General features: G+C 37.4%; 1 protein-coding gene across 1 annotated transcript in view; it reads left to right on the plus strand.

Moving 5' to 3' along the window:
* The first annotated feature begins 6,462 nt into the window (after positions 1-6,462).
* The window catches only part of LOC149551993 (magnesium transporter MRS2-2-like), a 162,337-nt gene continuing 145,021 nt past the window's right edge, over positions 6,463-23,778 (plus strand). The window contains exon 1 of the mRNA XM_089787483.1: positions 6,463-7,140. Within this exon, the coding sequence (XP_089643609.1) occupies positions 6,805-7,140 (336 nt within the window). The 5' untranslated portion in view covers positions 6,463-6,804. The remainder of the gene's footprint in view (positions 7,141-23,778) is intronic.

Below are 23,778 nucleotides of genomic sequence, written 5' to 3' on the forward strand. Positions count from 1 at the left end.
AATTGAGAACAATAAAAATGATGTCATCAAATCAATCAATATGGATGTCAAGAAAATCAAAAGATAGTGAGAGAGTGTACTCAAAGTTCTCTCAAAAACATTGTTTTAAATGAGCTTATACAACATACAGGGCAAGGATAGTTCAATTTATCAAACGTTTAATTAGAGGTGCCCTCTTTCATAGCTGAATTCAACCACCACCCATTTGACAATTGAGCTCAATATATTTAACATGGAGCTTCCATAATCAGTTATGACTATTAGGAATGTCATGATACTGAAACCAGGTACTGAGTAGGCGTGGATAAATCTTTAGCCATAAAAAATAATAAAATTCATGTAAGATAATCAAGCACAAACCCAATTTTTAAAGGAGAAATGTCTTATTAAAAAAAACAAAAATTGTTGACTATATTGACTCTATTAACTTGAACCATTGGTGTAGTTGCTAATTTTTTGTTCAAAATCAAACCAGACACATTTTTGAAAACGCATAAGTAAGACGCTAGAGATGCCCAAAAAGGGATCATTTTGTTGAATTCCAAATACCAGCATGGCACTTATAACCAACTCCAACAAGATATGAAAAAAGTGTTGAAAGACCCAATTTTGAGGAAAGAATCATATCCATGTAATAACTGAAAAATTAGATTTATAATGGGAAGAGGCTCTCTAGTTTAATATTTCCTACCGAGCCTCTACAATTTAATATTTCTAGAAGAGAAAGTTTACTGAGCATGCAGTCTCATTGGTTGGGCTACAACTCATAAATATGCTCAGAGATCATTTAAACCTATTGATGGCAAATTTCTAATATGAGGCATTTTCGAAGAACAAAAAAGAATTAGAAAGGCATTAACTATCAAACAACCATATCAAACAACTATAATGAGTGTATAAGTACATACTTAGAAAGAGAAAAAACCATACAAAACACTAGCCATAAGACATGCAGTAAAATGCGAGAAACTCATAACATAAAATTATGTGTACTATGGGGCAGATGGATTTAAAATCCCATAACCACAACCTTTCCATCTAAAAGGAAAGACACATAACTCATAAAAAACCAAAAACAAAAAGCCGAATCATTAGAATTATAACTGTAATCATTGAATCTCTAAACTCCTATAGAGTGTTTGCAACAGATCAATGTTCAAAATAAGAATTGTAAGGGTTTTGTCACAGGCTTGGTAGTGACAACAGTCAAAGGAAGAAGATCTCAAATATTCCAAAAACATGTCTTCTCTGAGAAAGTGAAGAACCATATGTTTTTAGGGAAGACTCATTCCTCATAACAAAACAAAAAAACAAGAGAGTGAATCATTACAAATATAACATCAAGCATTAAGTGAAATCTACAATTTGTTAGAATCTGATAAGATTAATAACCCAGAAAACTAGTGCAAAGAATAAATATCTAAACTATGAATGCAAATGATACAAAATCAAAATAACATCATAGAGTTAGTCTCCAAGAGAGTAATGCAAATGCTGGAAGCAAAATAGCATTAAGAGGATGCAAAAATAAGAGATGCAAATACAAGCCAGGTAGCATGCTTATATAGGCTAGGAAGAGGGAGGAGGTGGCAACACCAACCAATGAGGAGCAACCATCTATTAGACTAAAGATAGCAAAGTATCTTCCCAAGATAGCTAATGGATGCTCATATGTAGGAAGGTGACACCTCACAACCATTCACCTAATAAGACATGCTTTATTAACCTAAGCGAGATTATTAAAAGTGTAGGAAAAACCTAGCAAAATAGGAAAAATAAAAAATTACACTAACATCCCCCCATTAGCGAAGCTTAGGTGGATGTAGAAATGGGTCCCGACATGACAAGCCTGATGAGGTACCCATGTACATAAAATTTCCCAAAAAAAGAGAGAAAAGAGACTCCCCAAAGAAAATTAGGACTCCAAGTGAGAGGAAGAGGCCCCCCCAAAAGATGAAGCATCCCGCACCTCTAGCAAAGCTTGCAAATTTTGTCCGGTTGATCCACTTACATCGAAAAAGTTTTCTTCCCTTAGGAAAAGGGACAAGATCCCAAGTGTAGTTCCTCATCAAGGAACTATACTCTTCCTGCATAGCTGTATCCCACTCAGAAATACCAGAAGCCTCGTGAAAGGACTGTGGATTTGAGGCAGTAGCAATGAAGATATGTAGAGCATCCTAGAATTGTAAACGAGTCTGCTTGGTGTCTGATGGATCCCCAACCCAATCACCTGCAAACTACAAGGTCTGTCTAGCCCAAACTGGACCAAAAGATGGAGAATCTAGAGGAGAATCATCAACCTGTGAATGATGACTAGGAGAGGAAGGAGGTGAGTCCTCTGAATCACTCTCTGCATCAAAAGTGGAGGTAGAAGACTACTCAAGTGAATCTGACCCATCAGAAGATCTATCATGTATTTCAAGTGACTCCAATGTCAAAGTAGAAGGCAACCCTGTGACCATGCTTTGCTGGTTAAGCTGATGCAAGTAGTGAAAGTTAAGATGGCCAAACCGCTAATGCCATAATCTGCTCACATCATTAAAGTGAGTGAGCAAAACAGTCAAAGGAGGATCAGGAACAAAGTGAGAAAACATATAGAGTCATGACTGATGATCTGCTCTCCCAACTGCAACTGTAGAATCATTGTGCAACTCACGTATCTCCACTGAATCAGGAGTGAACTCAACCCGCTTGCCTAAACTTGTGTGAGTGATCTGGTGTACCGATAGGAGATTAGTTGACAATGAGGGTACATAAGGAACACCATGGAATGTGTTATCCCCCACATCAACAGACCCTCTCCCACACACCTCAACAAGAGTGTTATCACCCATTAAAATAGAAGGCATAGTACACGGCTCCAAGGATGCAAGTTCTTCCTTAGATGAAGCCATGTGGTGTGAAGCACCCGAATCAAGAACCCAAGTGGATGGTGAGGAAGCAACTGCAAAAAGGGCCTTGCCCTTTCCTTTCCCCTTGCTATTTTATTTTTCTTTGTTAGACCCTTCATTAGAACTTTGTTTGATAGACTCAGGAACACTGATATTATTCTTCTCAAGAATGTACGTTAAGTGATCAAGTTGTTTTTGCAAACATTTATGTTCATCATGACCAGGTCTTTTACAATAGGCACATTTGACCTTTTCTTTCTTAGACTTATCACCCTTGGAAGATGGTGTATCAATAGTTGCTTTTGAAGAAACCAGCATCTGATCCTTCTTCTCCTCGCTATTCTTTTGTTTCTTGTCCTTACTATTGTTGTTACTACTTTGTCCTTGTTGTTCTTTTGTGCCTTGGTTGGCAGCCAAGGCATGTGACTTAGAGGACTTAAGAATGCCCATCTGGATTAGCTTGTCCTATTCTCGAGTGAGATTGACAGCAAAATCATCTAAAGATGGCATGGTGAATTGAGTACCAAGTGCACCCTTAGTAGCATAGAAGGTAGAGACAAATACATAATATTCTGAACTTAGCTTAGAGAGAATACTAAGAATTAGTTGTTCATCTTTCTTTTCAATTCCACATTGTTTTAACTACAGCCTCAGTGATTTCAATTTGGTGAAGAAATCTTGGATTGTGTTGAAATTGCTTGGACTCAAACTAATTAATTCATTTTCTAACATATGACCCCTCATTGAATCTTGTGTGCCAAATAGTGTTTCTAGCTTTGTCCATACTTTATTTGGTGTATCCAAAGACTCACTGTGAAATAGAAAGTCAGGAGAAACAGACAAATACAATGTTCCAAATGCCTCATCACATTTGTTAAACCACTTAGGCTTATCTTCATCTTTAGCAGGTTCAGTTTCAAGTCCCATAGTTATCCTATTTAATCCATCTTTCCTTAAGTGAATTGTCATGCGTGATTTCCACTCAAAGTAATTGTATGGAGTTAGGATGGGCATATTTGTTTGATCCATGATGAAGAAATGCAGAGAAGAAATGCTAGAAAGAAGAGAACCCAGCCACGACAATGCCCCCCCCCCCCCTTTTTACTCAATCAAATAACCCACCCCCCCCCCCAAAAAAAAATAAAATAAATGATTTGACACTTTATTTTAGTGCGTTTACAACTACCTCTAGAAAGAAATACTTAGTAGTCTTGATTTCAATGCATTACAAACCCTCATGAAGAGCATATGCTAAAAGTGAAACTTGGGCATAATAATCAAAGAAACAAATAGTACCACTGTGATCTACTCAAAAAATCATGCACTTTCAAAAAAAGAATCGCCTCAATACGAGGTCGTATGAGAAAGTTATGATTCTCCAAAGTTTCTGAAACGAGAACTGTGCACAGTCACGGCTGAGAATCTGTAATTTCTAAAGACTTCATGCATGAAAATCAAAAAACAACTCCACTAGTGGATAAAGCACAAAAAAAAAGCCAAGTTCATAACAAGAATCATCAAAATCGGAGTCCGTATGAGCAAGAACGAGACATTTGAAAACTGCATTCAAATCTGTGACTGCCAACAGAAAGGGGTATGGTTGTACCCTTTCATGTTCGATTCTGCAAAATATACAACTTGCATACAAAATCTAAAAGATACCCAAATGGTTTTTTGGGGCTGCGAACAAAACTCAAAAAGCGTTTTCCTTGCTAATGTACAGAAGATGTTGCTGTAGTGTAAATCAGACGCCTTTAACAGTAAAAAATGGCTCTAAAAATCAAGAAACGACCTCAGCAACCAAAATATGACATGCAAATGCTAGATCAGCTTCCTAAGTCCATTAATGGCATTCTGGAACCTGTAATACTGATTGAAAACTCCAAATAAGCAAGTTGGATGTTAGATTTGAGATTGAAACCCTAGAGAAAAACCATTTTTGTCAAAACTTTTTTGATTCTCAGGATCATCCAAAGATGCAAGAGAAGAGCATACTTCATTTTTCAAAAAACTACAATAAAGTTTATTAGCCCCCCCCGAATCTCTCAAATAAGGAAACTAAAATCTACTCTTGCACATAGAAAAGCTCTGATACCATGTTAGAATCTGATAAGATTAATAACTCAGAAAACTAGTCCAAAGAATAAATATCTAAACTATGAATGCAAATGATACAAAATCAAAATAGCATCATAGAGTTAGTCTCCAAGAGAGTAATGCAAATGCTGGAAGCAAAATATCATTAAGAGGATGCAAAAATAAGAGATGCAAATACAAGCCAGGTAGCATGCTTATATAGGCTAGGAAGAGGGAGGAGGTGGCAACACCAACCAATGAGGAGCAACCATCTATTGGACTAAAGATAGCAAAGTATCTTCCCAAGATAGCTAATGGATGCTCATATGTAGGAAGGTGACACCTCACAACCATTCACCTAATAAGACATGCTTTATTAACCTAAGCGAGATTATGAAAAGTGTAGGAAAAATCTAGCAAAATAGGAAAAATAAAAAACTACACTAACACAATTAAAGAATAAACAACATCATATGGTTTCCTTCAAAGAGAGAAAATCCCCAAGTATAAACCTGAAAAACTTCACAGACAAAACTCTCAGAGGGGCTTGAAAAAATGAGAAAAAGGAACACAAGATTTTTAATATGTCGATAAATATTTAACAAAAAAAATTTGAATAGAAATAAATACAAATTTGATGAAATAACACACTACCATAATTCGGAAAGGTATTCTTTGAACGAATGCAAAGAACAACTAAATTTTGGAGAATGCAAAAAATACTTATGAAAAGATTGGTCACCACTTGGGGGTAGCAGATAAAGACAACAAAAATACCCCACATGCAATACAGAATGCCTATATTCTTGGGCACATGATGCCAACACACCCTAAATTTTGTTTACTTTGAATAACCATGAGAGAAGAGTGCATTAGAGAATTTGGGTAAGTTATCATGCAACATTAATACCGTTGTTTGTGGGAATCATAATGGCACAATGAGAATAGTTATTAGCCATCCTTAAATTATGAGAAGTACATTTGTCATGCGATCTCACAATAATTCTGAATTGTAGTTTTGTTGTCATCAACTCATTAATCTATCACTGCCAAGGGTGAGCCATGTGTTCCCACGTTAACGGTCTATTTGTATGTACAAAGATAAGAAATCAACACCCCAAACATCTTCAATCGTTCTTGCATTACTAGAGCTCTAGTATGAGCTATCCATTGCCAATGTTAGTTTTGTTTATAGATACGCCTTTGACGTACTTTAAAAAAAATTAAATTTTTTAAAACCACTGGCAAAATTTGCCATAACCAATTAAAAAATAGCATTAAAATATAGAAAAAATATATTTTCAAGATAAACGTTCAACATTCATTAATGTTTTGAAAATTTTCCAAAAAAAAGGTAATAGCATAAACTGGCAAAAACTTGCCTATAAGGCAGGGACTAATAAGAAAATTTTTGTCATCTAATAATTAAAAAATAATAATTTCAAATTAAAAATCTTCAAATTTCTTAAAACTATTTACATCTTGTTTTAATTAGTAAAATCAACCATCCGGCCACCAAATTGAACCTTCGATACTGTGCTAAAATAGTATAATAATTAATACTTATTTTTAATTAACTGAGGTGCGGCGGAGACATTCAAATATCGCACCCAAGCGAATCTCAACACGGAATAGAATAGAAATGGTGTTTCTCGACGTTCAAATTGTAGCCGACGAGCACAGAATAGAACGTGTGCTTTGATTGCCATGCAGTAAAATTCCGTAAAATGAACAGTAATGAAGGTTGCCATAACAGTTTCTATGTGTAGAATGGCTTTCACGCTGACTTGTTCATAGCTGCGCTTCAATTTAGGTTGGGACTTAGAAAATCGGAAATATGCAGAGCATAAGACGGCGCATCGCTACAATCGGGATCCGAGAAACCCTAATTCTCCGTCGCCTTTTCACTTCAACCAGTGACCTCCATAGAAGTGGAGAAGCATTTATTTCCCGTTACAACATACAATGTTGTTTCAAAAGCAGCTGGAAATGGAGCAGGAAGCATCCGTGGCTGAGCCATTGGGGTACCAGAAGTTTGAAGAACCACTTTGGTCCCATTTCGGTGGATGAGAGGACCTCGAACGTTTCGCTTGCAGGAGGGAGTAAATATTCCGTTATTAAAATCGACGATTCTGGTGTCTGCGAGCCTATGCTTCTTACAGTCTCCGAGCTTGTATGTAACCATTCCTCAACAATAGTTTTTTCAAGTATACTTTTGGAAACATGATTAATGCACTTGGTTTGATGATGCTCCGAATGCTTTTTATCTCTTTTGTAAATCTTGTCTTAATTATTTTCTTGAAGGATGTCTGTTCATCCAGATTGTGAGTACATTATCAGGAGACAAGTTAGCCACTTGTGTGCTGGAATTATAGGCCGTCTTAAGGACATTCAATGACTGATCTAGGGTATCTCAAAAGCAATTAGTTCTTATCACCCGCTACATGTACGCCAAAGTCAGAGGCTGCCTAGTTGTGGTGAAGGATTTTAACCTGGGTATTAGGCTGAAATAACCCCGACAGGTTATTGCCTCTTTTAACACTAAAAACTTAAAACTTTTAAGGGTTAAGCATTTCATCAAGCAATTAGCAATCAACTCAAATACTGCTGGAATGACCTTTTTGAGATAACCCGTGCTGTCTTTAGCAATTCGTCAAACACTGATCATACAACCATATATGCAAGCAAGTATAATGTTTTGAACCATTTTGCAATGTTTCAGAATAATATTGTCTAATACCTACGGACCTTTCAATTGCAAATACTATATTTTATTGGCAATCCAGAATCCTGAAAATGAGTCTGAAGATTACGACTGAACAAACTAGGAAAGGAACCTGATAAGTTTTTGTCAATAGGAACAGTCATAAGAACCTGAGATTACATCAGCTTCCAAGATGATGGCATTCGTTCTGATGGTAATCTTGCCAACAAATCTCGATCCTTGCCACAAGGTTTACCACTCCAATGGATGCCGCTAGACCTTCACTGCTCCGACTGCCCTCGTTACCGCTGGATATCAAATGCGAAATTTTAATGTGATTTGCAACCTGTACTATCGAGAGTTAAATCCGCAGATTACAATGCTCGTTGTCTGTATTATCTGTTGCCTCCTGTTTCGATCTCCTCTGCGTGCTCTTCTTCAATCTTAGGCTGAAAGTCGGTTCTGGCACTTGCAATCGCTTCACCTTTCGATACTCACCGGCCCTTTAATGACCTTGACAGATTAAGTCCGGATCTTAACCTTTATCTGATGCCAACGGAGACCGCCCTCAGCCGGAGGTAATGGTTTAATATCGCGTTTCGTATTCCAATTCTGGCGACTGTGATCTTAGACTGAGATCTCTCATGCGATAATCCTCATCTTCACTCCGCCCAGTCACCTTACTTCAGTCTTTTCTTACTCACGTCGCTGGCAGATTGTGCACATGTTTCCTTGAAGTCAATCATCTTGATTGGTAGACAGCTCACGGTAATAACCATTATAGACATCATCGACCGTCCAAGGTGAATGAAATCTGGCTTGATTAATATACGGAGGTGCTGGATGGTGACCCACAAACTCTTTAACTAATCTTCCATGCTCCTTGAAATGACGTCAACGGTATTCGGCAACGCTGCTAGATGGAAAGATAATTTTGGAAATTCGCTCTTCTGCCCTTGGTCGATTCTCACTGCTGGTGTCTATATAAAATGCAGAAGATGTCCCTTACTCTTCTTAAACTGAAATCGAACTCCTTTTGAAACCCGCCCGATACCAAACTCCTCAATTCTGCTCTTGACCTGATAATCTGAATCAAATCCTTCAAAAGATAGTGCTGCAAGAACCACAAATTGGCCCTAAGCCACAAATAGTCGCCCTGATGAAATGACTGAAATGTCACCTCCAATCTGCAATAATTCAGATGATATTTCACACCCTCAAAATTGCGTACCAATTGAGAGTTATCGTTCTCAATGGCCAACTGTGACAATTGCAGAAACCCTAGGTTCCACAATGCACCTGTGATTAAATCACAATCTGAAATCAAAGAGATAAAAAAACCGCTTGATTCGAATGGAGCCCCGGGGGTGCCTATTTATTCTTTTCTCTCCATCTTCTCCAGAGACTTCTAGAACATTTTTGATCTTATCTCTTAAGTGACTTTATTAAATATTTTATAATCCAAGTCACTTTATTAAATTAATTAAATATAAAGTTATCTTTTAATATTTATTTATTTGATAACTTTATAAGTAATTAACTTAATATCATTTATTTATTTAATTAAAATGATTAATTAGTCGTCCTTATAAAATATTCATTATTTTGGACAACCAAGTTAATCAAATTAATTAATCAGACTGCCACCGAAAATTGGGGACATGACAGTCCGCCCTTCCTGAAATTGCTTGTCCCCAAGCAATGGCTGAACCATGAACCAATCAGTCTCCCTGGATCCCAAATGTAAATCTGTGTATCATCCCAATCCTCACCATATTCCCGTGGAGAAATCATCAATATCAACAACTGAGAAACTGTACTCAATACCAAACAACTTGACAACTCTGATGAAATTATCTGAAAACCAACTGTAGATGTTGGTAGAAGAAAACATTCTGCGGAACTCAAGCCAACTGAAACATCAACTCTATCAAAACTCAAGCCCTTGTCAAAATGACACCTGCACCCAACTGCACTGTAGATATGACAACAGCCATAGGTACCTGAATCACTGCCATCAAATCCAATCTCTGAAAAACTACTCCGGGTGTGTCGATGCTGCAGGCTGAGTAACTTGCTACTACCACTTTTATTTTCAAAAGATGGTGCCAATCTATCCCATAATGGATGGTAAGAAACTGGAGTCAACCTACATCCGCGTGGAATAAAATCTTCTATCTCTGTATCAAAAGAAAAATGATGAGCGTACCCTACCGCATAATACCGGTAAGAACCTCCAAATTCTGCTACTAGCTCTCCATCGCTGGGCTGAGAATCAATAGATGGCTCCAATTTCAAACTCCGAGTAGCTGTAGGCTGATTAGGATCCCCAACAAACCTCGCCTTGAGATCCCTGTGAGGTAGCATAGTAGAAAGGACCCCTATTATCTTCTCAACCATTCTGCAAATAACACTAGTATCCTGGATGAGAACACCTTCTGTCACTTTATGTGAATCCAGATGAACACGTGCACTATCCAACAAATATTCCATGAACGGTTCAGTGCAGTTAAAATTATACGAGGAAGTATCAACATACTCCCCTTTACACCACAATTGGTCCTCCTGTAAGGGTGGCATACTCAACTGTACCACACTAGCAACTATCTGAGAAGAATCAATCTGGAAACTTGACTCTACCGGTATCCCGAACTCATTAGGACCAGCTACTTCCAAATCCTGAACATGTGTGTCAGTCCCAACAACATGCTCCTCAGTAACAACTGCAGGAGTGTACTCACCACCAACCATCTCAATAGACAAATGAACTGGGTCTGGGGCTGGTTTTGACCGCAAAAGCTCCAACTCCACGGTCACCTCCTTTAACTGAAACTGCGACTCCTGTAGATCTCGTTGTGTGTCCTCTAAAGCCTCAGTAGTCGCTATGAGTTCCTGGGAAAGCTCACTCACCTCCTCTTCACGATCCAAGAGTGCCTCATAGGCTGTACTTCCCCACTCAACCAGGTGATCACGGTTGGCTACCAATCGTAAGTAATCCTGCTTCAAAATCCGGACAGCTTCACTCAAGGCATGAATCTCTGCCAAAGAAAAATAACCACCGCTGGACTCATCTATCATAGAAGTACCCCAACCAGTAACAGCCAACAATTGACGAACAGTATCAAAATGCTCACAAGCGATAGTAATTTCTCGCTCACTAACTTTCAACTGGCTAGTCACATGATGGCTCTGGTTAAACTGTCTCCTACAAGCTTCTTCTCGTGCTCTGTCTATAGGGGTATCCTCAAGGTCACTGGTTTCTAGATTATTATCATCCATAACTGGTGAATCATCTCTAAGATTCATATCAACATCCAAAATATCAAAAACTGTAGTACTGCTGTCAAGCTCTTCTGTACCCAAAGAAACGGTCAAGGAAGTTGAATCTTCAAAACTGTCCATTTCATCCTCCTGGATGTTAGCAAGGCCAAAATGATCCTGGGACTCACCTGTACATACTGCCAAATATGAAAAATCTTCAACACCTTCCAGTAAGAATGGTTGTCTGGATATATGAACCAAACCCAACAACGGTGCATAAAAACTAATACCAATATTGGATGAGCTGCTGGCACAAGGAAAAACCACACCGTGTATTCTGCTAATCAAATCCATGATAGTACTCAAACAATCATGGCTATCATAAAGTGCTGTAGATCTCTGGTTGACTGAATCCCAAACGCTGCTGAAACATTCTTGAGTCCATATTCGTAAACAAGGAACATCTGGTAACTCAAGCAAACTCCTTACCTGAGTAATGTGACCAATACCAACTAACTTCACATACCTGTCTGCCATTGTCCTTGTATCCTGGATGTGAATGCAAGTTGAACTCATAACATTATCAGCTACCACATATGATCCGTCACATGTAAAAAGCTGAGTGTCAGACGTGCCAGATGAAACTAAGCTTAGCTCCATCCCATGCTCATTCTCATGTCTCTCCCAGTCCTGTAAAGCCAAAGTTGCTCGAGTGTCCTCAAGCTCGCGAGAAAGCTTGACAACTTTCTCCTCCTTCCTCCTCAAGGCATCTGAATAATCTTTGGCAAGGCTAAGAAGATGGTCACGGTCTGATAGAAGATGTAAATAGCTCGACTTCATTGTTCCCATTCCTTCACTAATTACCTGTAAATCAAAGCAAGAAGATTTTGCCTGAACTCCCTTATGTCTTCCTTGTAACTGAATCGTTCGGATGTGCTCTTCTATCATCTCCCGCATCCTGTCATGATGAGATAAAGAAGTCACAACACTATCTTTGCTTACCTTTAGCTGACTAGTCAACTTATGTGAAGTACTGTCAGTTTCAACCTCATGTGACAAAGCGTCTAACTGAGCCTGGTACTCTCTTTCAGCAAAATCATGAATACTCAGTGTTTGCTCATCTCTACCTAGTATCTCACCATCAACGTCCTTATCATCATCTGTACTCACTGCTCTGCCTGTTGGAACCAAACCATCCTGAGTACCTGAAACATCACCCTTTTGCAGCCTGTATACAACTGTCTCAACTTGAGTACCAAGGTGACAGTTACTATCCATCAGCGTAATATCCTTCACCACTTCTTCCTGTGGCTGAACTGAAACCTCTAACTGATTGCACACCTGTTTCTCGAACTCCTCATTAAGGTTCTTAGTAACATCGCCCACTGTATCAGTTAGTGCTTTGCGAGAAGATTTTCCGAATCGAAATCCAGTTGACTTATTCACCTTAGCTGGGTCGGACAGCCTATCATTTATACGGTGGTGCTTAACCAGTAGTTTAGACATGTTATGCCTTATTTTCCTGAGTTCATCCTGAATGTCTGAATAGCCCTCCTTTCCACAATTCCGACTCTGGATTCTGTGTCTATCAAATGTCCAGGTTTGTGTCCTTGGAGACTTTGTGCTGTACTTGTCCATCTTAGTTGAAGTAGAGTGCTGATCACTCATGTAATTCGGTTCTCACCCCACAGGATGGCAAGAAAACCGCTCTGATACCACTGAAATAACCCCGACATGTTATTGCCTCTTTTAACACTAAAAACTTAAAACTTTTAAGGGTTAAGCATTTCATCAAGCAATTAGCAATCAACTCAAATACTGCTGGAATGACCTTTTTGAGATAACCCGTGCTGTCTTTAGCAATTCGTCAAACACTGATCATACAACCATATATGCAAGCAAGTATAATGTTTTGAACCATTTTGCAATGTTTCAGAATAATATTGTCTAATACCTACGGACCTTTCAATTGCAAATACTATATTTTATTGGCAATCCAGAATCCTGAAAATGAGTCTGAAGATTACGACTGAACAAACTAGGAAAGGAACCTGATAAGTTTTTGTCAATAGGAACAGTCATAAGAACCCGAGATTACATCAGCTTCCAAGATGATGGCATTCGTTCTGATGGTAATCTTGCCAACAAATCTCGATCCTTGCCACAAGGTTTACCACTCCAATGGATGCCGCTAGACCTTCACTGCTCCGACTGCCCTCGTTACCGCTGGATATCAAATGCGAAATTTTAATGTGATTCGCAACCTGTACTATCGAGAGTTAAATCCGCAGATTACAATACTCGTTGTTTGTATTATCTGTTGCCTCCTGTTTCGATCTCCTCTGCGTGCTCTTCTTCAATCTTAGGCTGAAAGTCGGTTCTGGCACTTGCAATCGCTTCACCTTTCGATACTCACCGGCCCTTTAATGACCTTGACAGATTAAGTCCGGATCTTAACCTTTATCTGATGCCAACGGAGACTGCTCTCAGCCGGAGGTAATGGTTTAATATCGCGTTTCGTATTCCAATTCTGGCGACTGTGATCTTAGACTGAGATCTCTCATGCGATAATCCTCATCTTCACTCCGCCCAGTCACCTTACTTCAGTCTTTTCTTACTCACGTCGCTGGCAGATTGTGCACATGTTTCCTTGAAGTCAATCATCTTGATTGGTAGACAACTCACGGTAATAACCATTATAGACATCACCGACCGTCCAAGGTGAATGAAATCTGGCTTGATTAATATACGGAGGTGCTGGATGGTGACCCACAAACTCTTTAACTAATCTTCCATGCTCCTTGAAATGACCTCAACGGTATTCGGCAACGCTGCTAGATGGAAAGATAATTCTGGAAATTCGCTCTTCTGCCCTTGGTCGATTCTCACTGCTGGCGTCTATATAAAATGCAGAAGATGTCCCTTACTCTTCTTAAACTGAAATCGAACTCCTTTTGAAACCCGCCCGATACCAAACTCCTCAATTCTGCTCTTGACCTGATAATCTGAATCAAATCCTTCAAAAGATAGTGCTGCAAGAACCACAAATTGGCCCTAAGCCACAAATAGTCGCCTGATGAAATGACTGAAATGTCACCTCCAATCTGCAATAATTCAGATGATATTTCACACCCTCAAAATTGCGTACCAATTGAGAGTTATCGTTCTCAATGGCCAACTGTGACAATTGCAGAAACCCTAGGTTCCACAATGCACCTGTGATTAAATCACAATCTGAAAGCAAAGAGATAAAAAAACCGCTTGATTCGAATGGAGCCCCGGGGGTGCCTATTTATTCTTTTCTCTCCATCTTCTCCAGAGACTTCTAGAACATTTTTGATCTTATCTCTTAAGTGACTTTATTAAATATTTTATAATCCAAGTCACTTTATTAAATTAATTAAATATAAAGTTATCTTTTAATATTTATTTATTTGATAACTTTATAAGTAATTAACTTAATATCATTTATTTATTTAATTAAAATGATTAATTAGTTGTCCTCATAAAATATTCATTATTTTGGACAACCAAGTTAATCAAATTAATTAATCAGACTGCCACCGAAAATTGGGGACATGACATAGGCTTAGGAATTAACTCCAGCGATAACTTACGCAGTCACAATGTCAAACCAGGGTCCCAAATGAAATTCTTTTGACTGAATTAGTAACTTTTCTCGTGGTCGCATCATTCCTAATTTGTTGCTAAATTATGGAAGGTTGGAAACATAGATAATTATGGCTGGTCCAAAATAGTTCAGGAAGAATCAAACTGGGGGAAGAAAACATGGGTGAAAGAGAACAACGAATGGTTGAGCAATTGGGACGTCGATTTGCATGAGTGTCCTAACATCAACGAGGAAATAAATAAATGTGTGTGAAAAAATAGGGTTGCCATGTGGACAAATCAGATTGGCTTGCCAACCATAACTTGAAAACTTGGTGAAAAACCATATTTAAATACCAAAGATAATGATATACATTGATACTAATTAAATTGTGTAATGTCTCATTCTAGAACATTCTTATTTTTGCCTTTAATGAACAATGCTAACTCAAAATGATAGTTGCATTTTATTTTTAATTAATAATTCATCCAAGACTAAAATTGTAGTTTTACTGTAATATGCAACCTTAGAGCTTATGTAAGTATTTCTAAAAATATAACTGATCCTTGTTTTCTTCTGTGAGTTTTCCTTCAATTTGCAGCAATTTCCTTTATATGAATGACACTAATTTTTTATATGAGCAGATCAAGGAACTCTCTGTTGCAATAAGTTCATAATATTCCTTATCTGAGTTTGGCTTAATTTCCCTGACTTTTGTTGGTGTCATTTTGTCAAACACTTAAATTACTTCCTTAGGTAAATGGTTTTCTATTTGTTTCAGATTTGCAAATAACTGATGAGATTTACTTCCTTAGGTAAATCGTTTTCTATTTGTTTCAGATTTGCAAATAATTAATGAGATTTAATTATTTTAAGCTAAGTATGCGGTTTGGGTTTGAAGAACTGATTCGCTGGTATGGCAAAATTTCGAAAAGGTGTTTGGGTTCATCACTGCAAAAACATGTAAAAATTATATATCTATCTATGCAGCCTAGAAGCATGAGTTTGTAAAAGGTGGACCAAGATCTTAATTCATCTTTGATACCAATTGTAAAAATCCAGGACAACTCTGATGCACCTTGTGAAAGGTGGATGGACAAAACATACTAAAACTGAAAAATACTCAATCTGCTACGGAAGTAATATATTTCAATAACCATTTTGTCCATATCAATTACATTACATGACACCTCTATTTATAGAGATCTTAGATCATTTCTGGAAACATCTAAATTAGCCGACAAAACACAAATAGACTTTTCTAGAATTATCTATGACTTCCAGAACTTTACCTAACCCTATTTGTCCATCCAGGAATTTCTAGAATCCTCTCTATGATGCTTTTACAATTCATTTGAGGGGGAAATTACTCATTCCAACACTCCCCCCTAATTTCAACCTCAAATGTTGTTGCATATGAATCCAAATCCTTTCTTTTGCATGATGTCAAAATGCTTCATATCCGTTAATTTCTTGATGAATAGTGTCTTCCAAGGCTGCGGCCTTTAATTTTCAAAAAGATCTTGCCTCATCTGTCACAAATGCCGGTGACAAGATTCATTGATAACCTTGATCAAAATCATGTCTTCTTTCAGCTACCCCTTGAAAGCTTCATCTGTCACAAATGGTGACATGGTGATAGGGTTCTCCAAATAACCTTGGTCTGCAAAACAAAATTCTCTTTCCTGTCACAAATGGTGACAAACAAATTCCCTCTTTCTTCAGCTATCCAATGATTAGCTGCTTCTGTCAAAAAAAATGACATGATGCTCCCAATTAACTTGACTCTAATTCATTTGTCACAAATGGTGATAGGATTTTCTTGCCCTAGCTCTGATACCACTTGTAGAAGGTGGATCAAGATCTTAAATCATCTTTGATACCAATTGTAGTAATCCAGGACAACTTTGATGCACCTTGTGAAAGGTGGATGGACAAAACATACTAAAACTGAAAAATACTCAATCTGCGATAGAAGTAATATATTTCAATAACCATTTTGTCCATATCAATTACATTATATGACGCCTCTATTTAGAGAGATCTTAGATCATTTCTGGAAACATCTAAATTAGCCGACAAAACACAAATAGACTTTTCTAGAATTATCTATGACTTCCAGAACTTTACCAAACCCTATTTGTGCATCCAAGAATTTCTAGAATCCTCTCTATGATGCTTTTACAATTCATTTGAGGGGGAAATTACTCATTCCAATAGAGTTAAGATTAGATTGTCATATAGTATCATAAAAACTTTTAAACAACAAAATCATCATAAACTTGTAATCATAGCATCATGAATCATGATCATACCATCATAGCATCATATACTTGAAGTTCAACATCAAAGATTCAAAATATTATTGTCAAGTGATAAATCATAACATCGAGTTCAAGTATCAATGTTTCAAGTTCAACAAATGGATTAATTGTTTTGATATGCATCATCATCATCATCCGCTTTTTCTTTATCTTCTTCTTCTCCTCATCATCATCTTCTTCTTGTACATGGGCATTAGTGGATTCACAAACACTACTAAGGCCAATGGGATCAGCTGCATCAATAGCATTATTGTTGTCAAAATCTTCAAATCCAGAAGTGCAAGCCGAGATTTGGAAGCATCCAAATCTGCAAGTTCTGCAATTAAATCCCACATCTTCGTCTCCCCTTCTTTGTATTCTTTATTCCTGTGTGAAACAAGTTGCATGTTGCAATGGACATATACCGAGTTCTCCACTCTTTTCATTGCAACCTATTGCACTTGATTGAGTGGATGGAAGAATATGTGCTCCAATTTCTTTCTAATATAGACGAGCTAGCAACCTATGAAGACAAGACAAAGTAAACAATTAAAATAAAATTTTTAATCTTACGAAACAAAAATTGCTAGCATGAAGACAAATTAAATTATTTAAAAATAAATAAAACTTACTTTTGATATAATTTTGATTGCAAGAGGCTGCAATGTTTGGAATCTCTTGCCATGGTGGTACCACCAACTATGAGCATCCTTCCTAAACCAATGATGAAGAGCATTACTTAAATCTCTTGCATTGACAAACTCTGTGAACTTAGTTGTAACCAAAAATGCATATAATAATCAGGAAAGAGTCTCTCAAGTGCTGCACTCATTAAACACTTTAATCTCTATATGGTAGCAGCCTTCTTGGTAGACCAATACATCAGGTGCTTTAATATTTTGGTATCAATGCATAGGCAAGCAAATGTCAAGGAGTGTTTATCTCGTTCCATTGTTCTACAACAATTGCTTGCATTGTTTGAAGAAGGTCTCCTTGGGATCTTGCTCCTTTTCATTTACAATTTGCTTCATCTTATCAAGCATTGAGTCTATGCCATCATAGACCTCTCCAAGGCAAGGTCTATCCATGTCAATGTACTAAAGCACACTCATAATGGGCTCGTTGAACTTAAGGAGATACTCCACATGTTCCCACCACGAGAGTCATTTAATATCCTTTGCTTAATTTTGGTTGCCCTCTCAATGTTGCTTTGTCTCCATATAGACCAAATATTGCTGATTATCATATTGCAAAGTGCCACCTTCACTTGCACAAGTCTTTTTAAGATGATTATGTTTGATGCAAAACGGGTCTCAACAACTCGTAACAGAAATTATAGTAAAAAAAATACAACTATTAGACATATAATTTAAAAAATAATACACATTACACAATCAAATTATGTAAATCAGAAATTGTAAAATACTGTTTAAAAAATAAATTAAATTACTACTTCTTGTTCAAGTTTACTTACCTTCAATAGCTCTAAATGTGAGAATAATCTGAAAATTTCTCGAGTCATGTGGGGGTCTGTGACGAACATATGCATGTCCTTAGCCTCTTCATACACCTCTTTGATCCACCCTATTTTGTTCCTAATCTTATGTAGCATAAGTTTAAGTGAATGTGTCCAAAAGATATGCTGATATCACTCTTCAACCAACAAACCAGCAGTTCTAAAATTCTTTGCGTTGTCTGTTATGACTTGGACAATGTTTCTAGCTCCCACTTGTTCAATGGTAGTGATGACAATATCAACAATGACATTTCAAAAACATTTCTTATTTAGGGGACACTGCTATGACATTGATAAAGGGACGATTTATTGCATCTTTCCATCCATCTAAACAAATCGATACCCTTGTCTTAATCCATGAATCCTTACAGCCTTTAATGTATCCTCAATCCCCTTTATGTCTCTATCCAACAAGGTGGTTTGTACTCTCTTGTAACCAAGGCTCCTATACCCTCTTAGAGCTTCATTGACACTTTTCAACATCTTCTTCCAGGACAAGGAGCAAGCAACACTGAAAGAAAGCTTACTTGCATATAAGCATCTTGCCACATCAATGCGGAGAATGTGACGACTCTCATTTTGAAATGCAGTTTCCAATGTCCCCTTTCGTTTGTGTGTAATAGGTGTGTTTGTTTCAGTTTCAGGGTCAGCTAAGGTAGTGTAAAATGGGTGATCCTCTATCACAATATTTGTAGATGGGGGTTGCATATACCCTTTGATCTTTTTTTAGTTTTACTTCCAATGGTTGTATTTTGTCTACATGCTTCTCTCTCTTCTGCTGTATCATGTTCCACAGTATATCTTAATACTGTATCCTTCAGTATAGGTGCATCTTTTTTCTAGGGCATTTTGTGATTCCTCTTCTAGGAATTCTACACAAATGGCCTACCAATTGGTAATATGAACTGTTCCTTTCTACGTCACAACTTTGACAATTCGAATGGAATGCACCACCTCCTGGAAGTGCTCTTACAATATCAAATTACTTCCACAAAGGAGAATCATAATGGGGTTCTATTCTTTGTTTAGTATTTCCTACAGAGGAAGAGGTAGATTGCATTGTAGTTTCTTTTCCTATGGCAATAAATATTATACATATTCAATATGAAAACAAGAGAATCAAAAATTTAAAAAACAAATAGGTGGACCTTATGGATAATGAAAGGGAAATGAAAAAAATTAAAGACTTAAACAAAAGAAAAATCAAATGGAAAAAATACTTACTTTTTCCACTCATTATAAGTTGGCAAAGGTGTAGGAATGAGGCACAAACACTTGATGAAGATCCACAAATCAATCTTCTAACTCCTTGCACTACCAAACTCTTGCTCAACCACCTTTTTGCTCCAGCTCAAGAGAAAATAACCTATTTGCACACCACAAATGAAAGTTAGAAGCCAACATAAGTCTTTAGAATCCACTTTTTAAAGTTGTTGATTTCAAAAACCAATCAAATTTGCAAAACAAAAATCGCTTGGCTGGTGACTTTGACTGCATGTGAGACCAATTTTGTCTGTAGTTCTTAGAAATTCGCCTGGGTCTGGCTTGGTCTGACTTTGACAGCAGGCAGACCGGACTAGAATCATGTACCAGTTTGGTACCCTGGCTGCTCCAAGGGCCTTAGGGGCGAATTGGACATCTTAGTTTTTTAGGATGACAGAATGTTACAAGCTATAGAAGTTACCAATTACCAAATTTCTTTCAACAATAATAGAAATACATAGAACTTTTTTGATTTGCAAATATCAGTTACCATTAATATAATTCTCAGAAATTACACACTTTAAACCAGAACAAAAGTTACAGCATTCATAATATGCACCTTTAATGCCAATTGCCTAGTTCATCTTTAATCAATGGATGACTTAATTGATCACTATCATACCCAGTTCAGACCACAAATTAAGGCTACACTTCCCTTTGCTGCTAATTTGATGACTATTTCCTCAGCTAAACAATCCATACACCCAGGGAAATAACATCCACAAATGATGATAATGCTTACGCTAGGGGTAGGAGGCTGCACCAAAGAGAAAATGATTCTCACCAAAGAGAAAGAACTCACTCCAAGAATAATGGTGACTTGTAATTTCACTTTCTTGGATCACCTTATACTTTGCCCTAAATTCACAAATCCAAAACAAAACAAAGAACATAATATAGTTAGATGTAATGTCCCCAGATTAGGAGAACCCAAATGTTTCCGTAGATTATAATTTCTATATAAAAACGAGTAGGGTTTAGTGGTACCTTTTGCTTTGATTGAGTACTACAAGCAAGCTTGGAAACATTATAATCATAATTCACAATTACACATTCTTGAGTTATAGATAAACACATATCAGATTAATAGATCCCTTGAATCTGATTAAGATCACTTGAATCTGATTAAGATATCTAAACCATAATAAGATAGGGTGATTTTTTTAGGTGATTGAAAGATCCCTACCCTAGGCCAAAGAGTGGATATACCTTCCTCTTGGCCTCATGTGGTCCTTTGCCATACATATGAGGTGACCTACCTAGTGTGGTGTCATTTCACCATTTTCCTCATCCTTGCTACTTCTATCTTGCATATAAATGATTGATACCTATATGCATTGCATGACCATGATAGAGGTCACAAGGATCATTCATAACAGGGTGCGCAGATTGTCCCTCCTTTCTTAGCCCAAAGGCAGTCCCCTTGTCTCCCTTTGGTGCCATGTGACTCCTTGGTCATAAACCATGAAGTGGTGTGCTTAGAAGGTGACCTAATCACTAGTTTCCCTTCAATGACCCTCTCATTTCCCTACTATGGCTCATTGTAGCAGACAAAAAGCATACATGATATTACATAAACTCTGTATTACAGCATTCATTAGTTATCAGAAAAATGCATATCATATTACGATAATAAATAATCGTCTATTATTAGTTAATGGTAATCTGTTTTGTAATCTATTGTAAATATTAGAATGTTTCCAATATTTAGTTAGCTTTAGTTAGTTGTAGCTTTTTCAGCTTTCTTTCAGCTAGACTGGAATGTTTCTACTCTTTATGATCATTTCCTGAGGAAACATTGTTCCATTGTTTTGTATATAATGACCTCTCGGTCACTGTTAATAAGAAGCAAATATTTTCCAATTACTTCGTAATATGGTATCAGAGCAAGGTTGAATTTTTTTTTTAAAATAATAATTTCTTGTTGAAATTATTTGAACCTTATTTTCGAAAGTATTCATTCCTTAAATTATTCTACTTTGTTATACCTAGTTCAGGCTAGGGTTTGGGATGCAAAGAATCTGCAACTTGCGACTGGAAATTGCACGACATCAGTCTGCAAATTGCAGCAACATATTCATTAGAGAGCTCGTTTCTTCTAGAAATCGCGTCACAAACAACTTCACATGGCAACATGTGTTTGGTATTATCCACAATCTCTGCTTCTCAGCTCACGATGAGAATTTTTGGGAGCAGAAAAATGCTTGAAGAAAACGTGACTTTGTCTGTAGAAAACACAACTTCAAATCGCTGCTATGGTGTCATTTTTTGTATGATCTAGCATACACGCCCCTCATTATATCAAAATTGTCCATTTTCAGACTTTTTTTTCCAACAATCGGCCATTTTCTTTGTAAATCCTCCCTCCATGGTTGCCAATCAAGGTTTTCTTTGAAACCCTAATTTTTGACCTCAGAATTTTTTTTGATTATAGATTCTTGGTGGGTTTTTCGAGAGCTCAATTGTGTTGTTGTTTGTTTTTCAGAATGCCTCAATTTTTCAACCAGCGGATCTAAAAATCAACAACATATTCTTTTTGGATTTTTCGAGCTCTTTTTTTGGTCATCCTTCAAATTTTCTGGGTCTTCCGTTTCTCTCTCTCGAAGAACGTGCCTTCACAGATTTTTACATTTTTCATTGAAAAACGTGCCATGGCATCTCTGACAAACATTCTATTAAAGCACAACTCAAAATTCAATGGTCGAAATTATGGCACTTGGAAACAATGAATCATAACAATCTTTGAATATTAGAATACCGATCAAATTGTTCTAGGGTTTATGAAGTGTCTGAATGTTCCTGGTACTGATTAGGATACATGGGATCTGAATAAACGAGAGGCGGTGATGCTTCTCAAATTATCCATGGCTGATGATCAACTCTCTTAGATTCCATCTTGCAAGACAACTGCTGAAATATAGACCCGTTTGAAAGGTCTTCATGAGACTTTTGACAAAAGTAGAGATTTCTTCTTGAAGAACACTCTGTTTTATATTATCATGGATGAGCGCACCTTGCTCCAGGCTCACCTTAATGGGATTCAGGAAATCCGTGATCAGTTGCTTTACATCGGTCGCAAGATGGAGGAAGAGAACATTGTGGTTATCACTTTCCAAAGTTTACCAAAGTCCCATGAGCATTTTATCGAGACTCTCAACATCACGTCTTCTGGTGTTGTTATGAAGTTCAATGATCTTTGCACACTTTTGCTTCAGCAAGATAGGTGGAAACAATAGTTCGGTAGCAATTCTAGCTCCACCTCCACCTCCATAGAGAAAGCCTTTGCTATTAAATCCTTTTAGAAGGATAAAGGCAAGTTTCAGTAGTTGTCTCAGCAGAAGTCTTCTGCTTTTGCTTCATATGGCTCCTGGAAGAAGAACATTCAATGCAACTATTGCCACAAGTTTGGTCACATGAAGGTTGTATGTCGAAAATGCTTAGTTGCATGACCTAAGCAATCAGGTTCGCAACCCAAAGTGAATAGTGTAGAGCAAACTAAGCAGACGAAATATGCCTTTTATGCCTTCATGGCTAAAAGACTTACAGATCATGTGAAGTCGTCTGCCTAATACATTGATTCAGTTGCCTCTTGTCATTTCACTCATCGTAGAGACTGGTTTTCTGACTATCAACCTTATTCAGATTTTGTTATTTTTGGTGGTGGAGAAGAGTACATTGTTGTCGGCAAAGGCAACATTTAGATTCAGTTTGCTAGGAGGAATCTCATTTTCCTCAATGTGTACTATATTCCAGGGATGGAACTAAATCTACTCCTAGTTAGTCAGTTACCACGGCATTCTCCACACTTGGATGTCACCTTCAGTTCACATCAATGTAACATCACTGATCGAGCGACTTAGTTTACTCATGCAGTAGGTCTTGAGGATCATGGTCTTTTCTGACTTATTGATTTTGGTGATTCTCGGGACTTAGCTATGGCTGCTCGACAGTCTTCTATTAGCACACTTTGGCATTAGTGATATGGGCACTTAAATTTGCATTCTCTCTTAGCTTGCTTGGGATGAGCTTGTTCTTGGACTACCAGAGATTCAAACTCAACAACTTGGAGTTTGTGATGCATGCCAAGTCGGGAAGCAACATTGCACACCTTTTACTAGTGTCGAATCATGGTGAGCTTCTCAGGTACCTCAACG

This window comes from Cupressus sempervirens, chromosome 6 (genome assembly GCF_028749045.1).
Source record: "Cupressus sempervirens isolate cs-2001-9-10 chromosome 6, ASM2874904v1, whole genome shotgun sequence".
In the NCBI taxonomy this organism is placed as follows: domain Eukaryota; kingdom Viridiplantae; phylum Streptophyta; class Pinopsida; order Cupressales; family Cupressaceae; genus Cupressus; species Cupressus sempervirens.